Source organism: Neodiprion fabricii, chromosome 5 (genome assembly GCF_021155785.1).
Source record: "Neodiprion fabricii isolate iyNeoFabr1 chromosome 5, iyNeoFabr1.1, whole genome shotgun sequence".
Lineage (NCBI taxonomy): Eukaryota > Metazoa > Arthropoda > Insecta > Hymenoptera > Diprionidae > Neodiprion > Neodiprion fabricii.
Genome location: NC_060243.1, coordinates 1,001,306 through 1,020,548, shown reverse-complemented (window position 1 = coordinate 1,020,548; position 19,243 = coordinate 1,001,306). Strand labels below are relative to the sequence as shown.

At 38.1% G+C, this 19,243-nt stretch overlaps 4 protein-coding genes across 11 annotated transcripts; 1 reads left to right on the top strand and 3 right to left on the bottom strand.

Moving 5' to 3' along the window:
• Window positions 1-1,107: 1,107 nt before the first annotated feature.
• Window positions 1,108-6,551, bottom strand: LOC124183847 (probable serine hydrolase). 4 transcript variants are annotated; one of them, XM_046572917.1, is made up of 6 exons: window positions 6,377-6,551; window positions 6,048-6,263; window positions 5,757-5,801; window positions 4,462-4,700; window positions 3,284-3,631; window positions 1,108-3,204 (listed from the first exon to the last, which is right to left on the bottom strand). In XM_046572917.1, exons 2-6 carry the CDS (start codon window positions 6,091-6,093, stop codon window positions 2,953-2,955), a joined length of 930 nt encoding a protein of 309 aa, XP_046428873.1. In that variant the 5' UTR covers window positions 6,094-6,263; window positions 6,377-6,551; the 3' UTR covers window positions 1,108-2,952. The 4 variants fall into 4 exon arrangements, with proteins under 4 accessions (XP_046428873.1, XP_046428874.1, XP_046428876.1 ...); XM_046572918.1 differs by having other exon boundaries at window positions 6,048-6,242; XM_046572920.1 differs by lacking the exon at window positions 4,462-4,700 and adding an exon at window positions 5,157-5,392 and having other exon boundaries at window positions 6,377-6,550.
• A 98-nt stretch (window positions 6,552-6,649) lies between these two features.
• On the top strand, window positions 6,650-8,646 carry LOC124183846 (AH receptor-interacting protein). Of its 3 annotated transcripts, none has more exons than XM_046572916.1 (7): window positions 6,650-6,851; window positions 7,015-7,100; window positions 7,191-7,370; window positions 7,464-7,632; window positions 7,721-7,907; window positions 7,982-8,124; window positions 8,195-8,646. In XM_046572916.1, exons 2-7 carry the CDS (start codon window positions 7,023-7,025, stop codon window positions 8,398-8,400), a joined length of 963 nt encoding a protein of 320 aa, XP_046428872.1. In that variant the 5' UTR covers window positions 6,650-6,851; window positions 7,015-7,022; the 3' UTR covers window positions 8,401-8,646. The 3 variants fall into 3 exon arrangements, with proteins under 3 accessions (XP_046428872.1, XP_046428871.1, XP_046428870.1); XM_046572915.1 differs by having other exon boundaries at window positions 6,650-6,917; XM_046572914.1 differs by having other exon boundaries at window positions 6,650-6,934.
• Window positions 8,647-8,696: 50 nt separating this feature from the next.
• Window positions 8,697-14,037, bottom strand: LOC124183845 (DNA ligase 1). 3 transcript variants are annotated; one of them, XM_046572913.1, is made up of 17 exons: window positions 13,684-14,032; window positions 13,508-13,567; window positions 13,212-13,298; window positions 13,018-13,115; window positions 12,549-12,727; window positions 12,250-12,457; window positions 12,017-12,155; window positions 11,765-11,937; window positions 11,457-11,680; window positions 11,250-11,378; window positions 11,022-11,161; window positions 10,738-10,939; window positions 10,424-10,630; window positions 10,002-10,218; window positions 9,638-9,873; window positions 9,361-9,558; window positions 8,697-9,217 (listed from the first exon to the last, which is right to left on the bottom strand). In XM_046572913.1, exons 1-17 carry the CDS (start codon window positions 13,701-13,703, stop codon window positions 9,044-9,046), a joined length of 2,691 nt encoding a protein of 896 aa, XP_046428869.1. In that variant the 5' UTR covers window positions 13,704-14,032; the 3' UTR covers window positions 8,697-9,043. The 3 variants fall into 3 exon arrangements, with proteins under 3 accessions (XP_046428869.1, XP_046428868.1, XP_046428867.1); XM_046572912.1 differs by having other exon boundaries at window positions 12,017-12,152; window positions 13,212-13,567; window positions 13,684-14,037; XM_046572911.1 differs by having other exon boundaries at window positions 13,212-13,567; window positions 13,684-14,035.
• A 301-nt stretch (window positions 14,038-14,338) lies between these two features.
• LOC124183844 (ubiquitin-like modifier-activating enzyme 1) lies at window positions 14,339-18,946 on the bottom strand. Its single transcript, XM_046572909.1, has one exon. The coding sequence runs from the start codon at window positions 18,406-18,408 to the stop codon at window positions 15,256-15,258; it is 3,153 nt and encodes a 1,050-aa protein (XP_046428865.1). The 5' UTR covers window positions 18,409-18,946; the 3' UTR covers window positions 14,339-15,255.
• Between the last annotated feature and the right edge of the window lie 297 nt (window positions 18,947-19,243).

The window sequence follows — 19,243 nt, the reverse complement described above, 5'->3', positions numbered from 1 at the left end:
AATATGCGCGCAACGATTCGAACTCTGTAAAATTACCACGTGTTGACTAGTAGTTCACGAGTTATCAGTTTGAAAAAAGCATCAAGGGTAGTAAAAAATAATCAACAACAACAAAAAAAAAAAAAAAACAACAAATTTCGTTCAACAATCAATTCCCTTTCGTTCGAAATTAATCAATTCGCGTCTTCGCTTACGAAAGTAGAAACATTGCGTCACACCGCAGTGTATGATCTTAGGTTTGTTGAAATTGCTTGTTACAATCAGTGAGACTCCATTTATTTATACAACCATTAATTAATTCAATTTACCTTGTATATGTTGATTCGTTTCCAGGCTGACCTCCCAAGATCAGAGGCCTGGCCATCACCTCAAGGAGGAGCGAACTGCTTCAAGTGTTGCTAAGACACCGTCTCATACTGACTTCGGCAGCTAACTAAAGCTCTTCCACCTGTCCAAATGATATACGTATACGGTTTCCACGGTTAGGCCACGCTATCGCGGCAATAATTACCCACGTTTACATGTCGTTCCGTCGACGCTCTCGATTGATAGGAATTTATATCAGTATACGATTGAGGAATACCATGTAAAAAGAAAAAACGACGATGAATATCACCGAGACCGTTGAAAAACTTGACATTTTCGTTCTTAATTTTGAAGAATACCGTTCGCGTATTTCGATTCAGTTGTAATATTCTTCGCAAATTGTGTTAATATATACGCAACATGTTTCGTATAAAATTTTTGAAACTTTTTAAGGTCGGCTATTCTGATTATAATCAGAAGATATGTTTATTACACGATGTGTTTCTACCGTTTACAGTTCGAACCGTATTAACAGACAGATTTCTAATTCAAATCAAGATCGTAGAGTCGTAATGAATATGTAATAAATTATTGTAAGATGTACACGCGATCAAGTTTAAACGAATGATATCTATCTTCGAAGTAATAAATTTTTCAATTCTGTTTCTAAATTATATATTCCATAACGGGGAACAAGCACCGCGCCTCAGCTGGGTAAATATTTTACACATGCAATAACATATCTCATTAGCCAACCAGAAGACGTTCTGGTAGCCGAAAAACACTTGAATCAACAGGTTGCTCAAAATCTATTGTAAAAATAATTCCATAAGTTATCATACATTTGAGAATTCGATGTATAACCGACACATCACACGTGTACGAATATACACACACACACACACACACACACACATATACATATACATATGTATATATATGTATATATTCGTCGTTCGAAACGCTGTTCATATACGGTGAAATTAATATTTAGTTCAATACATTGTATGCAAATAAAAATGGAGGGTTAACTTCGAAAGGCAATTGCGCAATTGTGAAATTAGCAGAGAGAAGTAGAAAAAAAGTAATAATAAAAATGCAATAATGATATTCTAGGTTCCTTTGAGACTGATAATAATGCACTATCGCAGCTTCGTGGCATTCAGTCCCTATCTTCTTTGTGGTTTCATGAACGTAAACCGGTATGTTCTTTTTTTTCTTTCTTCCAACTACACCAAAGTAGCGTATGCATTGGCACATTCTACGGTTTATTGCAAGTATCCTTATCATATTCGTATTGTCACTGAGTAAACGTAAACCGTCCGAGTTTCGAGTTTGTATCTTCAAGTGTTCCCTCCGATAGATCATTTTTCACATTGTTGTTTAAAAAACTATCTAATTCAAATCGTCGGTACAAAAGTTCACATCTCTTTCTATTTATACAATTTCGATGATGTGTTATGGTCTAATTGTTCGTAGATTGCGATCCATTGATGACGATGCTTTTGTGGAATTAAAACATTTCAAAGTTAGAAAAAAGTTTTGACTCTCTAAAATTATCGAGTGCTTTTTATAACTATGATATTCCGCAGAACTTCATGCATAGAACTTAATAATCGTAAACTGTAATGAAGCGAACGGGTGCAAACATACATGACACAGTTCGTGAAACCGTAGACCTCTAAATTTTTTATCCTTCACTAAAAATTTATTACATGTTATACTCATTTTTCACATCGTAAACACTCAGTAACTATACGTATCCGTAATAATTACAATAGTCTACGTTCTAAGATAATCCGTACTGCAAGTTTAGGATACAAATTACGGTCATAAATCAGTATCTATAACTCTATTTTGTTAATATATTGTACTAAATTGTTCGTTTTTTATTATATATATTGATGTAGCATAATATAATAAATAATTTAAACTCATTGATTCAAGCTGGTTTGAAAGAGATCACGAATCTAATTGAATTGCGTACTCACTGTCATGTTGCAATTGTGAAATATTTTTTCAATAGCGCGAGGATTATTATAAATGGTATAACAAATAATTAAAGACTGATATTGTGAATTATAAGATCAAAACTTAAAACGACCTCCAAATAAGTTGTTTAAAGCTCAATTCTAAACCCAAAGCAACAGTCTGATTTGCTTGTATCTAAAAAGTCCGTATAAGCTCTAGAACATTGGCTTCTATTAGAAATTTTGTCATATAATAAGTAGTCATCCGTATTTTATTTTATTCTAATACTTTCAGCCATTCGTAAACATAATATCTCGAAGCAGTTGGATACCATTATCAAAGGATAAAATGATTTACTAGTTTACATATAGTATACTTTGGAACGGTAAGTCTGGTAAGACTTGTTTTATCAATTATCAACGACAAATGAAGTAAGCTCTTGTCTTGTTTTGTAAAGTAGCAGCAATGACAACAAAATCGTTTTCCTCGTTTCAGTTCATACAAATAAAATAATGCAATAAATAATTAATTTAAGGAACGTATTTTTTTCTAGGTGATCCACAGCAAGTGGTTAAAAACGACGGGAGAAAAAAAAAAGTTTAAAAATAATTTCAAAACTTGTCTACTTTCGTTCCACGTACGAAAAACCGCGGTGATACCTACGATGAGCTATCATTATCCTTTTATAAAGTTCGAAATAATGCCGGAAATTCTTTCAGGATTGTTAAGGTGCACATGATGAGTTCCCTCAACTTCGTGATACTCAAATTTCTTAGCGCCCAGCTTTATGACATCTAGAATTTTGGTATAATTTTCCGGCTCTTCGAACGTCATTCCAGGAATTGCACGGATGTTTAAATACGCGCACTTAATATTTGCGGCGTAGGCTAATGCCAAGTCCATGGATATCATACCCAGTAGTGCAACCTATGAATGAAAAGTATTGATTATAGATTAAAGACAAGACAAGGAGCTGAAATAAATTTCAGGAAAAGAAAATACTTGCCTTGAGCCTGGCATCACGCGAGAAGTAGTACTTTCCTCTTTCCATTGCTGGTTGCATACCTCTCTTCATCAATATTTCAGCACTTTCTCTCGTGACCGAGTTTTCGTATGCATCGAACACTATGTCAATCATTTCTTCGCGTTTGTAACAAGGCATACTGTCCAGCGTCAGATTTTCGTACTTAAGATACCTATCGATGTTACTGCCGGTCATCGACGCAATCTTTGTTATATTTCTTACACAAGGGCTGGCTATGTCTAGACTTATGACGAATTCCACCTCATCTGGATATGTTGCGGCGTAAAGGAATGATATAGCACCACCGAGAGAATGTCCCAATAGTTTTATCTATGTGTGGAAAATTATCAGTGATGTCAGAGTACTAATAAAAAATATATAAACGAAAACGACGTCGAAAGAATTTTGGAGATTAAGTAGATCAGATTGGTTTTAGTATTGGTTCAAGTTACAAACTGAAACAGAATTAAATTGTTAGAATTTGATGCTTGTATTTTTGAGTGCACTGAAACAACCGAATTGTCACCAGTTTCAAGTAATAGCCTTTCGTAGGGTGTCTGAAAAATATTTACAAAGGAGGATACTAGATGGGCTGTATTAGAAATATGAATCTCATAGAAAATGATGAAGTGTGCGGAGAACTGGCTTAGAGTAACTACTGAATTGAGGTACAAGATTGCAATACCTTTTCAAAAACTAAGTTTGATTCCGCAGTAGATAAATGAATTGTAAATAATTGCGTTTATCGAATAAAAACGCAAAACAATGGCGGGTTTTGGGTACTAATTTCAAGCAGCTATTCGTGTATTTACATGAGGTGATCTGAACCCAACGCTATCACATGGTATCAGACACAGATCTTGATTAATTTCGATTTTGCGGTAACAAGATTGCCACAGATAGGAGTCAAATGAGTTCGAGTAAGTAATTTGACGGGTAAATGTTACTGTGAAAAATTATAGTACATTTCAGGATGCAAATAAAATGTCAAAATATTTTCAGAATATTCAGTATTTCTAGAAACCCTCAGAGTTCTAAATTAACTTGATGGCCATTTTCATGAATTCAAAATTATTTCACACAATACGGTTCAAGTAAGTATTAAAAATCATGCCGAGGACTAATAAAAAGAAAATAAAAATAAAATATGAGCAGCTAACCTTGGTCCACTTGAAATATTTAATGATTCTACGAAGCAATGTGACACCATCCCAATAAACGTAATATGAGTAGCCCTTTGGATAATGGGAAGACAAACCATGCCCAGGCATATCCAAACAGAGCACAGAAACATCATTGGGCATGAGAAGAGGCATCAACGTATCAAAACTTCCTGCATTGTCTTGACGCCCATGCAACGCCAATATCGGCTGGATCTCTTTAGGGCCCCACCATTTACCTGCAGGTAATTCACAGATTAAATCATCGAAAGAAGAGGAGAGATGTCAAATCAGGCAACAAGACTCTTCAGCAATACGTACATTATTCACCTACTTATTTTGGAAAAATTAATTTTAAGCACAGTGAAACAAATTTGATTAGAATATGGCCACCAAATTTTGGCAAATCACAACAGAGATATTATGCGTGCAGGTAACGAATGGATAATAGGGTTAATCAGTAAATGATTGACTGCAATACGAAAGATCCAAATCTAGGCCGATAGCGAACCACCGGCTATTACTTGAAACTGCATTTCATCGGTATCCTTTGCAGATAAGCTGTGCTCTCGTATGGGGCATGGCGAACTTTTCTGTAACTCTTCAAATGTCACTAGTTGAAATTTGAATAAAAGAATTGAAATATAAAAAAATTGGAAGGTGTGATTTTTTGTTGATTTCCGAAGCTGGCTAACCTGGTCCCACTTGTAATGCTTAACGATTCTACGAAGGGTGACAACCCCTTCCCAAAATACATAGTAGAACTGTCCATTGTGATGATGAGAAGAATGTCCATGCCCCGGAAGATCTATGCAGAGAATCGCTGCTTGCGGTAACAACAACGGGACTAGGGTGTCAAAAGAACCGGCATTATCCTGCCAGCCGTGTATTGCAACTATCGGCTGCACATCCTTAGGGCCCCAAAGTTTTCCTAAACGTATCATTAGCCGTTTGATAATTTCAGTATTTTCCTGGCACTGCAAATGATGCCAGACTCGTTTTATGATGATTCACGAACAAAGTTCCGTTATAGGAAAATAACAACTAATCAGAAAACAATGTTGGCTTGCCTATCTCATCTTTATTCATGACTGGTCGATGTATAAAAGCTATTTTTACCACCGGAAAGCTTAGAGAATAGCTATTAACAAGGTGGCGTCTGTTCTGTGCTAACGACTACCAAGATAATGAATATATTTTGAGTGAAAAGAAAGGAAAGATCCAACAAGCTGCTGTTTTTACATAAGATATTTTACGACGTGTTTAAAACAATGTATATGATCATATTTTCTTACCACTAACGTAACCCCAAGGCACCGGGATCTGAATATCCTTTGGATCTGAAAAGGAAAATTTCGGCTAATTGGAATATTTTCGTTCTTGCAATATCCGTTAATGGTAGTTATTGCCAATAGGAAATACAGGTGCAAAATATCTGGTTATTTAACAATGAAAATAAATACCAATTAAAAAGTGATGCAATTTCAGAGCGCAAATAGGAGTCGCAAATGCGATGTGTGCGTAGATACGGTAAACGGGTAGCATCTAATTATGAATAAAAAATCTCAATATTACTGCACTTTTACCTTCTTTTACCCTGTGTCCATTTATTTTCGAATTTTCAGCACTCATGGTGACTTCCTAACCTCGATCGAGTCACTAATGCGTGGGCAATTCACAGCTCAGGAAATTTAATTCTGTGGTTGAATGACGTCCAAATGTTCGAGGTTGAAGAATAAAACACGTTAATGTATTGCTAATTTTTCTTTCGCGAACATGTACTGCTTAATCAGAAAATTCCGCTAGTCATGCAACGAATTGGAATAATTAGATTCCAGTAAGTCAAATGTCAGTGTCTGTATTAAAAAAATTTGCTTATAATTTATTTAGGATTTTATCGATGAAAGGGACTTACCTAGCGAACAGACAGACAGCTTTACTTACGCCACGATAAGTACGAGATTATTGTTTTCTCCTTCTATCCTTGTGTATATCAATTATTAAAAACCGTGCCAGCACGGTCTCGAGGTAAAATTCACGATCCTGACAGAACAGCGATATTCAAGATACTGACTGCTGATAAGCAGATGTTAACTTATCAAATTCTCGGAATTAATGTCGTCACGTGTTCCGAAAACCGTCATCGTGCTGCCAGTTTCAAAACAACTCCCCACACATGTTATATGACATCGTGACAAAGAAACAGCCTCTATTTTATTGGAAAGTTACCGAAAGTAACTGAGAAGGGATTTCAGCACATAAGAAGGCCTCAAATTTTATAATATCCACGTTTATGAACGCGGCTGCGTTGACCGAAGACAGTTCTTCCAACCTTATTTGACAGCAGCAGACGACAGTTCTACACTTGTCAGATAAGGGCTTGTTTGGAGGTTATGTTGTGACAATTTATAAAAGTGTATCAGAAATCACCTGATTTACCACTAATCCTTTAAGAGGTCTGGTGAAAAAAAATGTACAAATTGTAAATCTTCGTGTAAAAAAATACAATTTTTTTTACCACGCAACATTATATTTGCATTTACATTTAAACAGCGGTAACAATGGAAAACAAGGAATTTATTCAGAAATCCATTTTGCACACTGGAACAAAATTTGTGAATTTTTCACCAGGTACCAAGGTTAGTACTGCTGAACAAAATTCATAATAAGAAGTCAAAATCCGTCCTTAAACGTGTCACAAAGAGTTGATGGTCCGTACTTCTTCACAGGTTCGATTTCACTTTAAAACAACCAGGTGTAATGAAGAAAAAACTGTTGTCGACGACAGCAGGGTGATGGGCGAGCCTATGGAACTTGTGCTTGGCAAAAAATTCAAACTTGAAGTTTGGGAAGTGATTGTACAAAAAATGGCTCTGAAGGAAATTGCCAGATTCAGAGTCGACAAGAGCGTAAGTAATCACATAAATTCATCCAATAACTTCATTCCAATTTCAAATCATTCAGCAATGCCAAATCCTGTTTACTATAAAACACTTCTGCAGCTTGTCACGCCATATCCATTTGTATCGAAAACATTGAGAGAGGTGGGTAAACCACTTTCGGAAAAACGAAGTCATCACTGCTGCGGTGTGATGTTACAAAACGAGGGTATTGGATACGACGATTTGAACGATCTTATTAAGAACCCGCAGGATTTGGAGTTTACGATTGGTACACGAATTTCATTGGATAAAATTATTTTGCAAAATAATGCGAACAAATGTTCAAACGGAATGCATATTATAGTCGAGTTTTACAGAATTATTAGATGTTGTATCACCATCTGATTATGAAAAGGAAACTTGGCAGATGACGGAAGATGAAAAACTAAACAGTATACCGACTCTTAGAGAAAAGGGTAACACCCAATTCAAGGAGGAAAATTACAAAGCTGCATCGGATACTTATGCAACAGCAATCGGTATGCTGGAACAGTTGATGTTGAAGTAAGTATATTTTAACTTATTTGGTGTATGCGATATTACATACCTGCTTCGATATTTGTGCTGATTTCTTCAAGGGAAAAACCAAACGACGAAGAATGGCTCGAATTGCAGAAAATGAAAGTGCCACTTCTCCTTAATTTTGCACAATGCAAATTGTTAAATAAAGAGTATTATGCTGTGATTGAACACTGTACTACCGTACTCAAATCGGAGCCAGGTTTGTTATATTACGTATCACATATCCAATGGGAAACCACGATTGATTTTCCCTTTTCATTTCTCTCTAGACAATGTGAAGGCACTTTATCGTCGCGGAAAGGCGCATATCGGAGTGTGGAATGAAAAAGAAGCTAAGGAAGACCTTGAACGTGCAGCTGAGTTGAATCCAGCCCTACGAACAGTTGTTGACAAAGAATTAAGCAATTTCCAAACGGCTATTAAAGAGAAAGATAAGTTGGAAAAAAACAAGCTTGCACAAATATTCGCGAGCTAAATGAGTTGGTGGAAGATATTTTAACAGTAAAGAACCTGAATCTGATCCCAGCTCATCCTTCCTCTATTCTTTAATCTGAGCAAAAAAATCCTCAGAGAAGAAGCCCGTTTAAACTTGGACACGCTTTACACCCCATATGACCATCTTTTTACTACATTTGTACCTGGATAGATGATATCTGTAATTTTATGTTGAATATTCTAGGATGCAATTATCTATGTGTATAATTAATAAAAAAAACTTGAATCAATGAATATGAAATATTTAGTATTACTAAACAAAACTTACTCGGGTAATCAGTGTTAATAAAATTTAATATATGTATAGATAAACCGGCAGAATCTCACTTAAAAGTGAATTTCTATAATAAATATCTGACTATTTTATAGACGTGTAAATAGTGCAAATGAAGCCAGTAAATCATTCGTTGTAATGCGGGAAAGAATAAAATCATTGAGATAAGTTAGCAGGGATATGTCAAGTATGCACTGTGTCTTCTATTTGAATTTAAAAAATTTTGTTTAAAGAAAATGAGTTAACAGTATTTCATATAAACCGAAAAAATTGTTGCAAAATTTTTCCGAGTAATTATATAATTGTACGTAACTAAGCATTTTTAAATTTAACATGATGGATTCAATGCCTAGTAAAAATCTTCTTCAGCAACCTTTGTCGTACTTGTTTGATTTTTAATATGTTCCTGGTTATTGTACAAATCAGCAACTTGTTGAGATGATGTTGCATCCTCGCAATTTTTGTCATTACGTATACCTATAAATCGCGGAAACCGCAGAGATATACCCTTCTCTGGATCAATCTACAAGGGATAATTAACATTGCAAGTATTTTAATATAGAAAATTATCAAATCTGAACTATTTGAACAAACATGAATAAGTAATGTGAAATTAATAATTCAAAGATAAGATTCGCTAAATGATTAAAAACATTTTCGACTCACAATGCCAGCGGCAGCTCTGTGTACAGGTGAGAGGGAGAGATCGGCACATTTTATTTCCCAAACTTGGACAGGTTCGAACCAGTGGTCAGGTTCATGGCTAACGTCATATCGGTAGTAAGATTTAGGCTGCGAGATTATATGCTTCTTTAAGAATTCTGTATGCGTTTGAAGATCTTCGTCACTGAACCCAGTGCCAATCTGTAGATTGTTTTTATTAATGCAAATTGACAAAGATGCGATACTTTGTAGTACTCGGGTGCATACACACGATACACACCTTACAGATGCTTTGATACTCTTCATTCTCTTGGTCATAACAAGCCAATAAAAACCCCCCATAAGTACCAGTCCTCTTTCCCTTTCCAATGTAACCTCCGATCACTACTACGTCCAGCGTATCTCCCACCCCATCTAAATAATCCTTTTTCAACTTCAACCAGTTGCGAGATCTTTTAGCTATCTCATACGTTGCATCTTGCTCCAATGTTTTTACCATCAAACCCTCGCAGTTTCCTTTTTGGAAATCAACAGAAAAATAGGTGATAGTTACAAGGTTTATAAGAGCAGATGAGCAGTAACAATGACACAATGAGCGTTTAACAGCTGCTGGGATTAAATAGAGTCAAGATGTTATCTTTCACCTTTTACAGATTCATCTAGAAAGTCTTGGACCTCTTCCATAGTCGTTGTATCAAGACTTGTTGCGAATTGCCATTCCCCCTTAACTTCCTTGAAATTTTCTTTCAGCAATTCTCTACGTTTTATGAAGGGTTCCTTCACCAGTGATGTGCCGTTCAAATAGAGCAGATCAAACATGAAAACACAAACCTGTACTTTGATATTCGCCTCACTTGCATCCTGTAATGAAATAAAAATTACGTAAAAAAATATAAATAAATAAAAGACGACTGTAAAGGCGCTTACGGCAACAACTGTAGACTGACTGTCTAACGACAAGGCCAAGGGAGACAAGTTTGGATGGGGTGATTATAATATACCTTTTACTATTGGTATTGGCTCGTACGCGACATGCGGTAAGTATTAATTACAAGGATTACATTACCTTCCGTTTCCTCGTGATTAACACTTGGAATGGCAAAATCTGCTCATTTTCTCTGTCCCAAGCAACAGCTTCGCAATCCAATACACAACTTTTAACGTTTTCCCCACGTGTATTGCCCAATCTTCCAATAATGTCCGGATATTTACTGGTATTATTTTCTTGATTTCTGCTGTAAATTGACACGTGATTGTCCTCAGCAATATGAATCTGGAAAGATTGTCATTATTAATCGAAAATACAATTTTGCTCCATACAACTGATTGGCATTATTAAAATTACGTGAACTAAAATTAATAAGGCTTTGCACAACAGACCTGCGCTCTTTCGCCATCATATTTCCATTCACAAGTAAATTTCAGTCCGTCGAATCTTGTCAAGACTTCTTGAACACCTTTCGTTGGGTGTGCCAGCATAGGCTTAAGTGGAATGCCAGGAGTTAATTTACATCGCTCTGGTAAAGCATTTATGCCTTCCTTTAGTATAACAGGAATTATGAGATCGTAATTCGGACATTCACTGAAAGAAGATGTAAAATACATATATAGAATAGCAAACAATCAATAAATTTGTTAATTCAATAAAGATCTTTCTTTCTTACCAGTATGTAGTTTTAAGTATCAGGGCTTTTTTATCGTAATCCTGTTTGAATGACTCGGCAGATCTTTTTTCACTAGCATCCAAAATCTTTGGAGGATAATCCTGACCAGGTGGAGTTGTGGCACAGGCCAAAGCTATTGCCTGCAAATTTTATTTACAATGTACAAGCAACTTTTCAGAATGAAAAAGAAAAAAGCAAGATAAAAGAATTACATTTTGAATTTTTTACCTGTAAGATAGACTGCTCAGCCAGACCTATTCTCAATTTTCCAGATAAAGAACGTATAAAGTATCTTGCCTCAGAAAAACGACATGCGACAAACAGAGATTGAATCTTGTCAACCTTTTTGGTCATGGACTGTGGAGCAAAGATTACTTGCCTTAAAAACGCCGATTGCACATATTTATTACTGAAAAATAATGTCAGTATACTTACGGCTTGTCCTGTCATCTGTGAGATTTCTTTCAATTTATTAAACACACCAGAAACAGTCAGAGGTGCCGGCTGAAACATCATTCGCTGATTAGATCGACTTTCTTCAGCTACTATTCCCAAGTCTCCGACTTCTTGGACGTCAGATTTAATCTGTGCAACAGTTCTGCCGGTACACTGTGCAATTGCTCTCATAAGTGTGGTCTCGGCTATTCCCAACTCCATGCCTATTTTATGATAACGAGTAGAGATATATGTTCAATGCTGTCAGTGGCTTCTATACTACTAAGAAGGTCAAAAATTCTCTTCACCTTCGTAGGCTGGGCCCAGTTGATTCAAACAAAGATAAACACTGGCTAGGAAATCATCAGGGCTGAGAACAATGACGGATCGCAAATAATTTGAGAGAAATTCAATCATTTTCAGCCTCGCACTAGTGCTTTCAATAATTTCCAAAGTGCGAGCCAATGCGATGTACGGTACTCTGTAGAGGAACAGAAATTTGATTGAGTTTCGTAGCTGGATAAAAAGATGCTGAGAGTTCGTGTAAAATAATATCATACTTTTCATTCTGTTTCCAACTAGCGTCGTCGATCGGGTGATATTTTGACGCACCTGGGTTATACGAATAAGTCTGTGTTTTGGCGCTACCATTACTAGTTTTCTTCTCTTCAGGTTTTGAACCGTTCTTCTGTTTTACCGCTACGAAGTAGAGAAATTCACGGATATTAAGAAACGGAATGGTAAAACAATGAGACTGAGAACTTTGAAACTACAATATTAATGTGTACCATACCAAAGAAACTATGAACATTTTTCGGAGACTTTTTAGTCGCTGGCGAGGCTTTTGGCTTTTCCACTTTTGCTTTCTTAGGACTTTCTGCTTCTTCCTCTTCCGAGGCATGTTTACTTTTTGGAGATATATCATCCTCTGATTCCATCTCTTTTTTAACAGGACTTTTCAGAAATGCTTTAGCATCTGGTTTAATTGGACTATCTGGGAGCTGAGTAACGACAATCAAATTGATATATAATCACAGAAGTATGTCTGAATATTTGTACAACATGGCTCACTAGTGAATATTGAAAACTTACTGCCAAGTGAACGTCGTCGTCACTAGAATCATCCTGAGGGATTATTCTCGCTCGTTTTTTGGCACTCTGATTAATTTTGTTTTTAGAATTACGATTATCATTTTTTGTCGTGGTTCTCTTGGGTGTAGTTTTCTTGACATCCTCATCTTTGACAACAGATTTGTTCTCATTTTCTTTTCCTAAATGTGCGAGTGAAAGTGGATTTTTCTTTTGACCATCTTTAATCTTCACATTTGAAGATGATTGAGTTTGAATTTTTACTCTGCTCTCTTCTAGTTTCTTTACTATTTCTGGATGCAGTGTATTACCTTTGAAATTGACTGGAGCTGTAATTCAAGGAATTTCACATTGGGATGTAGAAAGTAAAATTGAATCGAATCACCCCAAAACAAAACTACAAAGTCTAGTAAAGTTGACTAGAAGAAAGAGAGGATACTTAAAGTCGTAAACACATCTATACATATCGTACCTATTTGTCTACGCTGAATTGATCCAGGAGATTTTTGTGACGATGAGGTAGATGGTGCATCGTTGACACTAGTACTGATTTTTTTCGCAGGTGGCGGGCTGCGAAAAGATCAAGCAAACAATTTTCAGTCCATGAACAATTTTTGGAACAGTGTAGCTCGGATAATAATCGTAATTCATTTACTGTCATATTACCTTATAGATTCAGTGCCATTAGAACTGTCCACTCGTTTCCTTTTAGCAACTGAAGGACTGTCGTCGTCATCTTTCTTCTTGGACAAACTATTACCGATATGTAACCAATTGAATGAAGAACACGATACACCGTTACTATCTAGCAGTCGTGTTAACGAGATAACCGGTTGCTCGAGGATAATGGTACGAGATTTAAACAGCGTGAAAATCACGTTAAACTTGAGCATATTCTTAATTATATCTAAATATATTCAATTTAGGAGGATTTTTACATTGTTGGTAGTACAAAAGCATACCTTAGCTCTGACTCCAGATCATTCGTATCAACTTTCGGCACACGTTTCGTGAAAAATGAACTGAAATTAAAAAATATCATCGACCAGAGTACATATTATAATAAATCGGTAATCATTCGTTTATTCAAACCATTTTCTGGCGTATTATTAATGAAACATATGCATTATCAACTCACGTGATAGACTTTTGCGCCATTTTCGCGCCGTTTTTAGTACCTAACCTCAACTACCCAACCATGGAACCACTGTTGATGCTTGTCAACACTGATCCTAACCTTGACTTCCGATAAGCCAATTTTTGATTTTGTTTTCGGCTACAATCGTTGAATAATAATCATATTAACCGAAGAAATCATGTGATTCATTATTTACAAAAATAACTTATTAATCGTCAAAGTATTTTTACGATTCCGTCTTCAGCTTGGAGGCTTGAATCAACGCCATGACGTCAGCAATCGGCATCCCCCTACCTCGAAAATATATAATACACATATCTCCAGCTGCGAGTTAATCACTACATACATACTTATGACTACATAGGTATAAGTCATCTGAGGCAGGTTTTTCTTTTAATCGCAATCGTCTTATGAGTCATAAGTTATAATCCCAGCAGTCTTGCGCATATTCTTCACCAGACGATTGTTCGAATAAATGATAAGGGAGTTGGAGAACATAACAAAACAGAAATTGCACGTTATTTTCATACTTATATTTCGTATTTTCGTGAAATCCAAACACATCTATTTATTTATCATGGATCAAATAATACAATAAATATCCGCGTTATCCTAGAATAAACAAAATATTTTCCATTACTTGGTTTTTTTTTTGTATTTATTTTTTTTCATTTTTACTTCGCAATATTTTATTTTTTTGTATTTTTCCACTATTATATGGTCTAAAAGAAGTTGATTATTTTTCTCCTCTTTTCCCATTCTCGAAACTTCTCAGAAAGATATTTTACAAATTTAAATGCAGTATATCTCGTAACAACAAACAGTCTTGAAGCCAATATTAATTATTATTCATTGTTTTTGAAAAAGATTTTATGAAGCGGATAAATTAAATCGTTAGTATTTTATCGCTCATAACTTTTTAAAATAAGATAGAGATATGGTGACGGCGATTTCACAGCAAAAGAATCAATTGAATTCTATAAAAACTACTACAATCATCTTACACTATTGGCCACAACCATCAGTGACAAACGATGATGGCAAGATACAGTTTGCATTTCAGCTATTCAACTAAATTCGACATGTATCTTTCGTGTAATTCGCTAACATTTTTCTGTACCAAACATCTTTCTTTAAACCTAATTTATCAATTTGCACTCGACAAATACAGTGTGTGAAACATCCTCCAAGTTTTCTTACCCACAAATCACATGTTTTGGCAAAAAAGTTAACTGAAAGTTTTTATTGTTGTTAATTTCTGATTTCACAGATTCAGTAATTTGTTAAGCACTACGAAATTTTACGTTCCTTTTACTCTAATTCTTTTCGTTTGACACTGGTAAGAAATCATGAGAGAATTCCTGCAACTAGCAATAGCTAATAAGGATTACGCGAGAAAGCGGAGGCCAAACAAAATGAAATTTGCATTACAATCCGTGGGAGAAATATGTGTGGGGTCAAACGGTTAATAATATTTTTCCTGTATCGTATTTTAAAATAGAAATTTGTAGAAATCACTACAACTAATCAGTTAAGTAGATATTTCCTATATTATGAAGTATAGTCGCTGAGTCAGGGCAGTGTGTAACGTACGTAGGGGACCTCGACGTCGTTGCCATCACTATCGTTGCAGCAGAGTTCAAAAACCAAAGCACGTACATGGGGCTCCAGTTTCTTCTTAGAAACCTTTTTGACTACCTCCGACATAGGCAAGCCCATTCTCTCTTGGCACTTTGCTTTTGCCATGAAAAATGAATAGAGCATACAAACTCCCTGTGATAACATTGTGACCTCAAGATTATGCTTTTCTTTGAAGTAATCCAAGAATTCTTTCAGAGTTAATTCTCCCTTTACTTCAAAGCGGTCCCACAAAGTCCATTCCGTATCGTAATACTTCAATTTTGGAGCAGCAATCGGCTCGGAAAATCCAAAGAAAGGTAGAGCAAGATTGACGAATCCGTTCTTGTATATCGATAGGTCTGTAACGCCTCGGGCTAGCTTGATAAGTTCGAGGCATACGAGGCCGGCAACGACGGATGTTGTTGTTGCAATAGCAGGTATAATTTTCCCAGCAATCAACTTGCTTTTATGCCTATCCGCCTGTGGGATTTTGTAGTTTGCTGCGCGAAGATTTGAGGCTGCTACAATGAAGTCGATATGGAAGTTGGTGTCATCGTCCTTCTCAAACTCTTGTGGGTGAATGACGAGTCCGTCGAGTCCTTCGGCGTTTGCCAGCTCTTCTTGCAGCTGGTTCAGCCTATCGTGATCCACATTTCCACTTCCGTTGGAAACCTGAACCTGAGAATCAGTCTCTGCGATTTTCACACCTGACTTGGGTACAAAGTCTGGTACTTTGATTTGCGATACAATGCTTGCAATGTCATTGCGGTTGCGGATCGGGGGTATCCCATAAACTGCTGCTTTCAAATTTGCCGTGGCAATGATATAGTCCAAATGCAAGCGATCATTCAAATCGAATGTCAGTGGTACCGGGCATCGTTTGGGACCTGACCAAAACGGTTGACCGCTGGTGGTCACTTGGTCAGGGGGGAAGTTGAACAACAGCTGTCTAATTTGGTTGCTGTACTGTTCTTGCCAGTGGCAGCGAGCCCACGCTACACAGTCCGTAAAAGATCTTGGTCTCTCGTCTATTAAAGCTGTTTTAACAGCTTCCAGGACTTCCAAGGGCTGAACACCAGGCAGCTTCAGAGTCCTCTCAATAAATAGAGGATCGGAGATGTGCTGAGCTGCGCTCTCCGCAGCCTGTTTGAATAGTCCTTCGAAGGTGTCTCTGGCCCACTGCAAAGTGTGTTCAATGGCATTCGGAAAATTCTTTAAAGTACAAATTGGGATGCTCTTCTCCGGAGGGTCTTGAGACGAACTGTAAGACTCCGTTAGGAACGGCACAACAACTTGAGTGTTTCCCTTGGTTCCCAGGGTTCCGGATTCAAGCAGTGGTTTTCGGTAGTACACACATCTTCGGTCCATGTAAATTCTGGCATCCACATTGTCCAAGGCATTGGCGACTCCATCGAGTACTTCAAAGAACTCGTCGTTGTAAGTTTTCTCAGTTTCTGGTCCAACTCTATTCTCGTGGGCAATCACCTTCATGTTAGGATTCATGCCTTTAATTACTCGTGCAGCGGTAGAAGCCTTGGATCTTTGAACGTCCGTAGGTCTGAACAAAAATTGTCTATTCAAGTTGGATTTTTCAATTAAGTCCATATCAGTCACGGTGACGCAGCCATTTTCCGCACCAACACCCATCATGGCAAAATTCTTTAGCAATTCACAGCCAATTGCGCCAGCTCCAACGACAAAGTACTTGAGTGCCCCAATTTTCGATTGGAATTTTCTCCCAAACACGGCAACTTGAGAATCGTAACGAGTCCCGGTTGGACAGGCATCTTCCTCTGATAATTCCGACTTATCAGCGGGCAGGCATTCGATGGCGTCGAAGTAGAGCCACTGGAAAATTGGGGAAAACTTTCCGGAGCAAGCTTTCATGACTTCTTGAGCAACTACACCTCCGATCGTTGCATTCATGGGATTCAAATCTCCGGCGGAAACTTTGGCAAAAGTTTCTAGCAGCTCAACGTTAATCTCAATGTCGTTTCCACCATCTTCCTTCACTGATTTAGCAACAGCTACAAATTCCTGGGCATCTTCTTGATTCCAAGGGCGAGGAAGGCGTCCTTTAGTCTCAATGTATTTGTGCAGTGTGGTAAAGGCAAGATGCAGTTGTTCCGGATAGTCAAACTTGCCAAAATCGGTGATGAGGAATTCCGGCTCCTTCAGAGCCACTTTGAGTGGCTTGAATTCCAATGTTTTTGGCATTTTCACCTGAGTCACAATACCGCCTCTAATGTACTCCGAGTACTTTGTGGTATCTCCGATGCTGAACGTGTACGGGCCGAGCACCTTGATCTTCTTAGGTTCACAGCCGTTGAGCTCCGTGGTGCCTTGGATTTCGGAAAAGGTGACGTAATCTCCATCCTCCATGCCGTGCCTGCTGTCGTCGAGGCAGGTCACAATACCCTCGACGTCCCTGGATATACTGGCTACCATGGCGCTGATCGGAGGTTCACCGTTGGTATCTACGACGGTGAAAGAAGGGCCAAAGTCGCAGAAGACTTGGGAGAACAGACCACGAGTCTCGGCGATGATCAGAGCGATATTATTGGCGTGGGTTATTTCAGATATGCGTAGTTGCTCGGAAAGTGATGTGTTTGTGAGGACAATGACCTTGAAATTTTTAATATATTTCTTGGACAAGGGGCCGGCATAGTGACGAGTCGGGACGTAATTATTCAGCTCGGATAAATGGTAGCTGCAAGCCTCGGCGCGATTCTTTCCAACGTCAGACTCGGTCAGGTAAAACTGAGAGCCGAGGTCGGTTATTTGACAGACGGTGTCGTCGTGCAAGGTCACGGACTTTACGCCGCCGAGGATAACGTTCTTCGCAATTTCTACACCCAGGCCGCCGAGGCCCGATATCAGAACGTCCGAAGACGCCATTCGGCGCATGGCATCGTGCCCGAGGACGTACAGCTGACGGGAGTAAAGTCCCTCGTCGATTTCGGCCGGTGCGCGGGAAGTCGAGCCATTTTTCGCCATCTCTACGATCGCCGTGGGGTTCTCGGCTCCTCCCGTAGTCGCAGCAGCAACGCGTCGCTTCTTGGCTGGGGGGTCAACGGAGCTCTCCACCACCTCAGCACTAGACATCGGACTTCAAGGAAGCAGTTTTATATATCTGTCGATTGTTTTCCTCGTCCACTAGCACTGATAAGCCCTACGCTTCACGCGCAACACGTCTCCTCTCCTCTCCTCTCTACGACGTCCTTCCGCACCACCCTCTCTTCGCTCTTCCCTCTTCCAGCCCTTTCCCTCGTTCGCCGCGTTGATTTCTTTCCTCGATCGACAACGTGCACTATTGTATTTCGATTTACCTGCTTCACGTTAAGACAAAGACTATTCTTCACTAGGATTGGGGTCTCTAGCCCTGACGCACGCACAAGATGAACAACCAACCATACAGGAATGATTTCTCGTTCTTTCTTCGCTCCTCGGCTGCCGATTCACCCACTGCCTTCTCGATATCGAGTTATCGCAACCCTGCAGTCTGGACAAAAGTAGAACAGGTGATTCCATCTTCGTCCGTAACCACACGATCGAAATTTTGATTCGTCATTCTAAGTGACTACTCCGCCGTCTTACCAAACTTGAACCGTACCGTCAACTTTTACAATAAATTCCTCCGTCAACGACTACGTTCAACTGAAGATAGACGGAGAATGCTAGCGCAGAGTTATTTCTCGTAATAATTTATCGGGTCTGATAGAGTTTGGGGCTAATTCTAGTGGCCTGTACTTACCGACCCGTCTTGTGAGATCCGATGTAGAGTCGGTATAGCAGAATGCTGCTATTTTTTCCAATGCCCTTCAGCTCATCGTACACGCACGCTAAAGTTCGCAGGACTAGCAATTTTTATACACCTCGTCAACGGCGAGCGTACCTACGGACTTCCAGAGATTAAATTACTGATTTGAAATTTAATACA